Source organism: Ictalurus punctatus, chromosome 8, assembly GCF_001660625.3.
Source record: "Ictalurus punctatus breed USDA103 chromosome 8, Coco_2.0, whole genome shotgun sequence".
In the NCBI taxonomy this organism is placed as follows: Eukaryota; Metazoa; Chordata; class Actinopteri; order Siluriformes; family Ictaluridae; genus Ictalurus; species Ictalurus punctatus.
Window position 1 is genome coordinate 21,039,416 of NC_030423.2, and position 11,548 is coordinate 21,050,963.

The window sequence follows — 11,548 nt, forward strand, 5'->3', positions numbered from 1 at the left end:
ATACACATTTCTGTGGCAGTTAATACATTTCACAAATGGTTCAGAAAGTAGAATTCCACCCATTAAAACAATTCTTTTCTGTCCTTTTCCAAATATATCCCAGTTGTTTCATAAGCTATCACTTCAATTTATTCACAAAATGAAATGTAAACAAAATTAAAATGTAACATGGTAGGTCTGAATACAACAGTGGTCCAAAGTGCATTTTCAGACTTAATTACACATTACTTCACTTCAGTTGTTCTCAGCCCTCATGTGGTCTCTACGGTTCACAAATACACACCTCATGCCTGAAAGCTGAACGCCTGTATCATAACATTTTAAAGTCACAATGAATCGGCACATTCCTGTGTTCGGGCAGGCAGAGAACACCTGAGCCATGTTCGCCTCAGGAGGCACAGTGCACGCCAAGTCCTCTACGAAATAGCGCATTGCTACCCGCATGTAGGCACCATGGCTCACCACAAGAGCATGAGGAAACACATTCTGGACTCCATCATCCGGGCGACCTACAAGAGGCCCTTCTGGCTGAAATGAATCACCGTGACACATTTTGTCTTGATGCTCATCCGCCATCTGCTGGAACAAAGATGTAAGGAACGAGCTGATCCGGACCTTCACCTAAGAGGAGGACAGAGTTTATAATTTGATGACAGGTGATGGAATCACTGAATGGTCCTACCACTATTGAAGCTCGTGAGCCGACATGAAGTAAAGTTACAGTTACCACCCTGAAGTTAACTATTTTCTAACAGCAACACAAACTGTTTTATTCCTCAGTTTTACACCTGTATTTTTCATCTGTTTATAGTTCCATGTTGTGGAATATCTGCAAAACAAGTTAGGTTTATTTTTTCACTTTTTATCCATTTTTACTTGCATTTAATGTTATGCAACGTCTGCGAGACAGCTTCCTGTTAACACTTATGTTATAGCAGATACAGCCATCACCACCCTCTCTTTTTCTCTCCTGAAGTTAACAAGGTGAACACAAAGTCATATAATGTGTCATCATCATGTGCCAGGAAACTGGAAAACCATCCATCCTGAATACTTTCCATTGTCAGAAAACAAACTAAATGCATAAACAAAAATGCTAAGCATCACCATATCAACAGTTTTTTCATGTCCATTTAGATCTGCTATTCAAGTCCCTGTGTAAGTAAGAGTAACACAGTTATATTCAGTAATACAGTATAAGCCAGTGATTTGCTCTTACTATTGTTTGTTACACAAAATGACCTTCTGATCAATCAGATTTATGAGTTCCAAAGCACTGTGGTACAATAAAAGATCACATCCAGGGCAAATAACTGATCTGGCAGCAGTCCAGCATATTTTACATTATCTTATGGTCGGCCAATATACACTGATCCGCCAGCACATTAAAACCACTGACAGGTGAAATGAATAACATTAATTATCTTGTTACAATGGCACCGGTTGGATATATCAGGCAGCAAGAGTTCTCGTAAGTTCTCAAAGTTGATGTGTTACAAGCAGGAAAACTTTGACCAGGGCCATATTTTGATGGCTAGATGACTGGGTCAGAGCATCTCCAAAACGGGAGGTCTTGTGGGGCGTTCCCGGTATGCAGCACTAGGGATGGGAACGAGTACTCAGTTACTCGAGTACTGGGAAGAGACTTCAACGATTGATCATTAAAACGATGAACGTGAAGTATTTTTCTTAATTTTTCCACTTTTGCACGTTTCTGTCAGCCACGCTGTGTTTCCTGAGAAACACCTTTTTCCTGACGAACTTCCACTGTACCGTTTTATGTTCCAGCCTCTATAGGAATCCTTATTAAATCTGGCTACAGAGAGCGAGTGAATTAATTAAACAGAAACTTTCTGAGTGTTAGTAAGAATATAAATGAGCTCAGGGTCAAGCTGTGCTGTCGTTGGCTGCCACAACAGCAGCAATAAGCTTTAGAAATTCCAGGAAAATACTTGTTTTGAGCACGAGCACACCCGAAAAGAATGTTTGTTTTCGGCGCCATATGCCTTGCATTCTATGCCAAATATTGTCGAGAGGAAACGAGCATGGCTTGCAGTGTTGAAGTTAAAATACCCCCCAAAGGAGGTTTGTGTGTACCCATCATCTTGTGGACAAAAAGCCCTCCTAACCACCCTGATCTACAATATGAACTCCCACCTGTTACCAAGTGGTGAAAGCTAGTTACCCAAGCTGCTAACTTTCCGACTGGACGCTAACTCTGCTTTCAATAAAATAAAGTTGCCGTGTTTCCTGTACAAAACCTGGCCTATTTTATTGCTGTGCAAGTAATTATGAGCTTCTGTGCTTTCGTCATTTTGGAGCCATCAATGTAACTAACCTCAGGCAGCAGCTTCATGTCATCTAACAATATGCACTGCAGAAGCAAAAGACGTCCATCTTACATACAGTATATGAATATAGACAACAATGTAGTTCTCTCAAGTACTCGACGAGTACTCGAGTAGACAAAACAAACAGAATGCCCATCTCTAGTAAGTACCTACCAAAAGTGGTCCAAGGAAGGACAACTGGTGAACCCGTGATAGGGTTATGGGCGCCCAACGCTCATTAACGTGCATGGGGAGCTAGGCTAGCCTGTCTGGTCCGATCCCACAGAAGAGCTACTATAGCACAAATTGCTGAAAAACTTCACGTTTGCTTTGACAGAAAGGTGTCAGAAAACAGTGTATAGCATCTTGCTGCATATGGGACTGCTTACCCAGAGATTGGCCGGACATAAAACACTGCTGCAGACCAAGTACACCCCTTTATGGCAGCAATATTCCATAATGGCAATGGCCTCTTTCATCAAGAATGGTTTGAGCAACATGAGTTCAACGTGTTGACTTGGCCTCCAATATCCCCAGATCTCAATCCAATTGAGAATCTATTGGACGTGCTTTACAAACAAGTCAGATCCAAGGAGTGCATACCCCACAACATACATGACTTAAAGGATCTGCTGCGAATGTCTTGATGCTAGACACCACAGCACACCTTCTGAGGTCTTGAGAAGTCCATGCCTCGACAGGTCAGAGCACTTCTGGAGGCACAAGGGGGACCTACACAATATTGGGCAGGTGGTTTTAATTGTATGGCTGATTGGTGTATAGCATTTTATAAGGCATGTTTCCAATAATTATATTCATGAAAACTAACATTTTGGTGCTAGCATAGGCACAGTAAGCAAAACGTGGAGTCAAAATCTGGTTGGCATTTTATGATTTATATAAACTGATAACAGATTATTGGTCAGTAGAGTAAAACCTTCAACACAAGAACTCTGGGTTGTGATATTTAATTTAACCAAAGCTACACTATGCATACATTTTATATTTAGAAAAGCTAATAAAAATATTTGCGAATATGTGATGTAACAAGAAAAAGTGAAAGGATCCATCCTCTATTCACACCTGATCCATTGTCTCTCCATTCGGAGGAGTGTACTCTGGGATTAGCTGGCCTCCTGCTTTAGCCATGTTCTTCATGTCTTCCACTTGGCCTCCCTCAGCAATACCAAAGCTCTGAAAGACATTACAGATCAGAACTTTTACTATTTATTATTACTCCAGTGTTTATTTAACTCCCATGTGGTAAATGAATGATAGTAATGAGGGGTTTTTTTCGGTTCCCAAGACCCAGAAGACTTTCACACTTACCCTCTCTTTAAGAGATGGAGCTGTCACAATATCTAGGTTGCTGCATGTCTTATTTTTCTTCACAATAATTTCAGCAGTCTGGAATGTAGAAGATATTCACAGTAAAAAAAAATAAAATAAATTAAAATAAAAAAAAAAAAGATCTTTTCACTTGGCTCCTGTTGATGTGGATTGATGTGTTTTTTAAAAAAAAAAATTTATTTAGAAAGAAGATTTCTAACTGAGGAGAAAAATCTGAGGAGATCTGAGGAGAACGCTGAAGGACAGCGATAAAGTTTATTTGTTGAAGCACCCTTGGAGAAAGTGTGGTGATGTTCCTTGCTCAAGTTAGCAATGATAGCAGGCAATGGAAGGGGTGGGGCCAGCAACCTCCAGTGAAAGCCAGAAACATTTTGGTCGATAGTGGATGTTAAAGATTTTAAACATACAAGCTCACATACAGATGACTATAGCAAGGGAAATGACAAAATTGGTTTATACTTAGTTTATATTAGAGCTGCAACAACTAATCGATAACATCGATAATAATCGATTATGAAAATCGTTGTCAACTAATCTCATTATTGATTAGTTGGTCTGTGTGCTGCACGTCTACTCATTCAGTTACTTCTGTTCCAAAAACACGCTTTGGAGAGGAAATACTAAAGTTGTGTCCCAAATGACGTACTATACACTTACACTACGTCCGCTCTACTGCAGTGATTCCGCGGACCCCTAGTGGTCAGTGGTGTAATTGCAGTCGGTCCGTAGGACAGTTTCAAAAATGTTTAAATAACATCTTTTTTTTGTTAAATGTATCAAAATATATTCAAATGAGATGTTTTAAAATGAATCAATTTGTTTATTCGCGTGCATTCACAAATATCATGTTAGCTGAGCTGACAATCATTCATTGATGAAATTACTTTAAATTTGATAATTTGCAAAAACCTATGAGTGGTAGACAAGTTCAAGTGTCACATTGATGGATAAAATAAACAAAAGTAAACAAAAATAATTCAGACAGTCAAATTAAATGTTACACCAACAATAAAATGTAATTGAACTTGGTATTAGTACCAATGGTAATTTAACCAATCCCTGGGGAATGACAGGTTCTACCAATCAACCAGGGATTGCATATAGTTAGTTATTTTATATATATATATATATACACATATACATACACATACACACACACACACACACACCCACGTATCTATGTATTACTTTTTATAGATGCAAAAAAAAAAAAAAAAAAAAAGCACGGAATTAAATTACAGTCCTAAATGAACAATATATTCTGGTGTGTATCTTTGTGCATTGGGATCTTTTCAGTCTTAAATAGTAGGACAAACAGTTGTGTAAAGTTTTAGTCTGAAGTTTATATTTGTAACACTCAGTTTGTGGATTTTATTTTTACAAAATGAAAAAAATGGTACTGAAAGTTCCCCCTTTCCGATTAATCGATTATGAAAAAAAAAATATATATATTGGCCAACTAATCAATTAGGAAAATTATCGTTAGTTGCAGCCCTATATAGTTTATATACCTAGTTATACAATGTTTACTCATGTACACCTACCATTTAGGTAAACTGTGTAGGTATATAATTGTGCACAATTTCTCAGCCATCCTGTACCCCATCCATCAATGGAAATGGTTCAATGGCAATTTAGTGTACTAATCCTGTGATGCACTGCAGGTCATACAGTATAATCTCAGTAGTCTAGTGGGTCATTCCAAGTCTTGACATCTAGCTAAAAGGCACCCCCTACCTTTTGTAAACCTATCCTGCAACCACAGCTCACCTGCATGGCACGTTTCATATCGCTGGCAAAAACATTAGTAAAGTGAACATCTTGCAGGTACTGGCCGGCAGCTTCGGCTTGCTGCACACCAATTTCAGACAGAGGGGAATCTATTCCCTGACCTGAAAAAGGGAAAATCAATGAAAAACTAGCTGAATGTCAAAAAACATTTCATTTAATGAAATCTTTGTTGCTTGGGTAATTATATAAAGAAATATATTGTCATAGCACAAAATGCTGTCTTAGTCTAAAAAAAATGTTCAAGGTCATCCGCTAAATGCAAATGTAAAAGAATAAAACGTATGTCAGATGACTTAAAGCACAATCTGAATTGGAAAAGGCAGCACCAATTTAGTTACCTTGAAGCAGTCCATCCTTGTTCTGCTGTGTCTCACCACTGGGTTAAAAAAAAATCATTAAAAAAATAAATAATAATAAATAAATAAATAAATAAATAAATAAAATAATAATAATAATAATAATAAAAAAGTAAAAATCAAAAGTCTGAGTGTTTATCATGGAGCACAAGCTTTAAATGACTTCTGGAAACAAAATGGAGATTTGTCAAATGGACATACTGTATTCTTTTCTCTCTTTTTTTTGGTAACATACCCCCCACCAAAATGCCATACAATATTTGTTTTGTTAAACAAGTTTAGATTTCAAAGTAACTATATTCAAAAAATACATGTGTAATCTTAATCTCAAACCAAAGTGGCTGAGACTGAAGGCTAAATTTGAAGGAGAAAATTTTCCCAGTCATAAAGATGCAAATATTTTTCCTTCACAGAGCATAGGATAAGATTAAACCCAGATTACAGTCACTAATGCCTGTTTTCCAAACCATGACAGAAAACAGCACTTTTTCCCCTTTCAGAGATCCCCAGCACCCTTAAACCTTTAAATGTCACTGAACTCTCACTGGTGGCTGACTAGCTGGACTGACCTTTAAATAAATTTTCAGCTGTAAATGCTAAAGGTATGAAACTGGATACTGTTACAGCTTGCATGCCTGCATACACATTCAAAACGTATATTAAACCGTTTTAAATATAGAATGTCATTTATTTTTATTCGGCTCAGTTATTTAACTAGCAAGACCCGTCCAGAGAACACGCTAAACTGTTTAAAACTAATCCAGGATGGTTATTTCATTACACAGAAATCATAATTAAATATATATCTTTGACTTACTGACGGATTATCGTTAAACCAAATGAGAGCATTAGCCTATTAAATAAAGAGATCACTTGGAATAGGGCGTTTCTGAGGTAAGAAAGAAAAAAAATCGGTTGAATAAATCCACCCAATCGCACCGGCTCTATTCTTCTTCTTCTTCTTCTTCTTGCTTGATTGCTTTGGTGTTGCTGTTCAGCCGTGACGACATGTTTCGCTCTGGAATATGATTGGCTGCCGAAGTGTGCGCGTGCCGCTCTGCTCTCAGCGACGGACTTCAGTCTCGTATTTTGATTGGCTAAAATTGTCTGCACGTGCCGATGAGCCCCTGACGACGGATTTCGCCGCGGATCTTGATTGGCTGCTGGGTAATCCGCACGTGCCGGGTCAGCCGTGACCAAAATTTCGCTCTCGCGTTTGATTGGCGCATGCCGGTATGACCGTGCGAATGAGCGTGTGTGGGCTTTTTTTTTTTTTTTTTTTGGCGCGAACGCCGAGCTGTGGAATCTGACTCCATATATGGAGTTTCTTCGAGGTGTATTTACTCATATTGTATTATTTGCTTCATAAAAACTAAGGAATAAAATAGTTACTATATAATCAAATTTTCCATCTTCGGCCGCTAACTAACGGTCTTCTGGTTTAACCGAGTGACAGCAAACTGTTTAGCTTGGGAGAAAATGGCGCACTAGATGAACAAATCAGTTACATGGTTGTTGTTGTTGTTTTAGTTATTAAATGTCAGGTAAACTGGGAGTGTGAACATTTTCAAAACAATAGCCTAAAAATCATTTATGTCACTTAGTTTAGTGATAGGAAAAAGATTATTATATAGTCTGGGTAACACCCTTTAGGATTTTATTTATGTATTATTAAAAATATTCCAAGTTTTTTCTAAAAGTTTTCGTAAATTGTTAATTTCTTTTATTCGTTCATCTTCAGTAATCACTGTCCCGGGCCTGGCCCAGGAAAGAGACTCATATGTTAAAGGTAGTCATAAAAGTACTCATATGTTGGCCATTGATTGGTGGTATATTTAAACAGTTTCATGCTTTAGAAAATGTGTTATTTCTTTGGAATATATCATGCTTGTTTGTCCAATTAAATCGTTTTGTCCCGGGAGGGAGGGGGGCCCAATTAAATAGGTTTGTCCCATGCTGCGGCATAACTAATGTCAGCCCTGTTGTGCAGATTAGTTGCTAAGGGTAAAGCGAACAACCTTCTGAAGCTTTTATTTCCTATTATGGAGATGTAGGAACTTTTTAAACTTTATATTTGTAGGAAATTTAGTTTTGAATTTTTTTGGAAAAAAGAATTGTATTGGACAGATACTTTGAAGCAGATATTTATTGGAGAGAGGTTGTGCAACAGACATTATTGAGGTACATGACAAGGTCATAGTGGAGGGAGGAGACAGAATTCATGTAAATGTTGACATTCAAATGGTTAATTTGTAACACGCAGACAGTTATACGGTGGTGAGGGCTGTCTTATTGGCAGGGTGTCACAGTTCATACAACACCGTTGATGAAAATACCTTCTGCACACCTGAAAAAATGTTTTATTAAGGCCAAGGCAAAGTGCAACTTAATAACACATAAAAATCCGTCAACATTTTGCCACTTTTTGCAGGACCTTCATGTTTGTTAAGATGTGTTTGGAGATCGTTTCCAAAATAAAATTCCAAATTTATACACAAATTTATGTACAAAGATATCAATATCTTTTTCTCAGCTCTTGGACCCATAATTGAAGCATTGGTGACTTTTTTTCCCCCTCCATCCACTATGGTTGGTTGAAGTCCAGGTGGGAGCCTTATGCTGTTCATGCTTCATTTAATGAAGACTATTAAAAAGTCCCCCCCATCAGAATCTCCACTGTATCCGGTCTTTCATTGGCTCCCAGAAAACTGTGATGAGTTATGAGGTACTGAGAGACTTGTTTTCTTTTGTCCAGTAAACCTGAGGTATAGACATACCGTACTTACAGACTGTGAGAGGAAAAGGTAACAGAGCAGGAAAACAAAGATAAAAAAGGAAAGAAATCATGCTTTCAGAGCATACTGTACAAAGAGCATTTCCAGTCGAATACTCATTACATTTCTTGATCTTCTATTTACCATCTACTTCAGCATTCTCAAAGTATTCTGTAAGCAGTAAAATAATTATAATACAATTGTTTATAAAATAGCAGCACACTCAAGTGACATCACAACTATGTTATTTTTGTGTATAAGATGAAACAAAAATCATAGCTTTTTAGCAGCGGAGAAAAAAAACAATAACTCAATAAAAATATTGACACTTGATTGATGTCTTCACAACCACTTCTACCCCCTCTTCACTTTGGAATACAGTATCAAACCGTAAGAAGCAACATTTCGGTCCATATCCAAGCTCAAGCCCACCCATAAGTTCTAAAAACAGTACTACAATTCATTTTCAGAGTACTGGGGTGAGTGATAAAACAGGATGACATAACATAAATGCTTGATAATGGGTTTTTTAGTGAAAGAGTGGGAGTAACCTGAATTATGGATCCCAATTGCCTCTAGGAAATATGCTATTCATTAAAAAAAAAAAAAAAAAAAAACTTACAATGAAGTAGACTGTCTCCTTCACCCACAGAAAAACATAGACTATGCTCATCAAAACAAAGCTGAACTGCCCCTAACCACCCCCTCTTTTTAACGCAAGCTAAGCAACTTGTGCACACGTGTTCATGTTGTGCTATTGAAGCACACTGCCTTAATCGTAGTCAGAGAGTTGTGACTTTTTGCTAAATCTCATGCCAGTCCATCCTTTGGAAGCAGCACTTTTGTGAAGGAGATGACAAGATAGTGGACACTGAAGGCTACTTCAGCAGTCTGATCAAGGCACAGTGGCACAGGAGAACACTCCCTAGATTAAGGAATTAAGGCACCATATGAAACAAGGCATTTTTTTCTCTCATAGAGCAGCTTCACCAGTTCATGTTGTATAAATTAAATGCATGCCCTGGAGTGGGCAACTTACTGATGTTACAAGGTATTATTTTACCATTTACAACTGTATAAAAACCAATTAACATTTCAATGAAAAGCAAACAAAATTTCAAGTAAAGAAGAGAAAGGCCTGGGGGGGGGGGGGGGGGGGGGGTAAGCATTCTTCTTAATTTGGACATTTGGAAATGTTAATATTGTCGTTTCTGTTGGAATTGTTAATATTGGTGTAACAATATATATCTTATCAGCTCCCTTTTTTGGGAGGGGTACACATGAGATGTAAATAATGGCCCAATTTCGCTCTGTGACTTAAGGGGAGTATGTGCTCAAAGTGCTTCGTTGTTGAAACTGAGGAACTACAGATGCACAGATCAACAATTTGTCCCCTAATCAATTAATTAAGCTTCCCTGTGTATTACCTTCCCCACCAATTAGCTGGCAGTGTCAATCAAACTGGTTAAGATACTGGTCTGTAATCCAAAAAAAAGAAAGACACAAACTTAACAGTCAAACAAGCAAAAATATAAAAGTACTTAAATTATCATGTGATCTCTGAAACCACATCTGATCCTCTCCTTTGGCCTCCTCTCCTGTATGCCAATGTATGTCCATCTCAGCAGCAGCATACATCTCTTCTTAAACTCACACAGCTTAATTACCACCATACTCCTCATCTGAGCATGAATCTCATGCCACCCTGCACTTTCATCGACTGCATGTAGACTCCACGCTCTCATCGTGAAATTCTGTTCTAGCACCTCTTTAATCAACACTCAAAGTAGCCATGGGCTCCTTCAACTCATAACGCCAAAAAGACGAATAAATGCATCTCACAAAATAGACTGTCTGTATACAATACGACCGTAAATCTCCAAAGGAGGTTGTGATGAAATACAACCTTCTCCATCACACCTTTTTGTGAATCCCCCCCCAAAAAACCTTTAACCATAAGAGCATCTTAAAGAAGGTAGTCTTCTGTCTCCTCCCTCTGTTCTCTCTGTCTTGAATCCTCACAATCCCGTGCACTGGACTGGGTTCAACTTCGTGTCCCAGGCCAGAAAATAAAAGCGCATGAATAGAAGGCAGTGATACAGGTAGCCCGTGGACCTTCAAAGCAAACAAAAGCACTGTAGACTTATTCTCTGTCCTCTGTCTAGTCCTCTGACTGTGTGGTCTCATTTTGAACGACACTCTTGCGGATAATTCGCCAAACAAAGCGCACACATATCTCGCTGTCTCGCTCTCAAACACACACACGCACATACATACATGTACCCACGTACAGAAACACATATGCATACACACACAAGCAGCCTGACAAAAACTTATTGACGTCTCTATACTTTGAGAATTTAGAGACAATAAGTTGCTGATTGAATAAAATAATAATAATAATAATAATAATAATAATAATAATAATAATAATAACAATAATAATAATAATAGACTGTTCTCAAAACATGACCCCTGACTGGGCGAACTATTATGAAATTTGCATTTGTGAAATTTCAAATGTTTCAGTTTGGTTGATGCAAGCAATTTTTAAATCATTTTTAACATTGATGCCATAATATAATTGGTTGGCAAATTGATTTAAATGTCTTTAACCAAATTTTACCCAGAGGACCTTTTGTCGAAACAGAAATCAATCACATTCTTGCTGTAAGGCTTTTACCAAACCTGTTCCACCTAACATTCCTGGGCCTTTTACATCTTTACCACACAGCCAAACGGGGACTCCACTAACCAGTTTCATGACACCCCTGTGTGTGTTCATGCTCAGGTTTTTCGAACATGAACTGAAACACAACAAAACAGGAAAAAAACAAAGCCCCATTTGTGTACCTTTACAAGCCAGTCTTATGAAGTTGACTATTTCTTAAAAGCCTGTTTTTTTACTGAAAAAAAAACAACAAAAACAAACTGAATATAACTGAAT

The 11,548-nt window shown here is 37.9% G+C and overlaps 1 protein-coding gene across 1 annotated transcript; it reads right to left on the minus strand.

Moving 5' to 3' along the window:
- Window positions 1-106: 106 nt before the first annotated feature.
- Window positions 107-6,783, minus strand: tigara (TP53 induced glycolysis regulatory phosphatase a). The gene is given in 6 exon segments (NM_001200907.1): window positions 107-621; window positions 3,414-3,524; window positions 3,660-3,737; window positions 5,451-5,572; window positions 5,810-5,847; window positions 6,645-6,783. Coding segments are annotated over 6 exon segments (768 nt in total). The 5' UTR covers window positions 6,677-6,783; the 3' UTR covers window positions 107-234.
- Window positions 6,784-11,548: the final 4,765 nt, after the last annotated feature.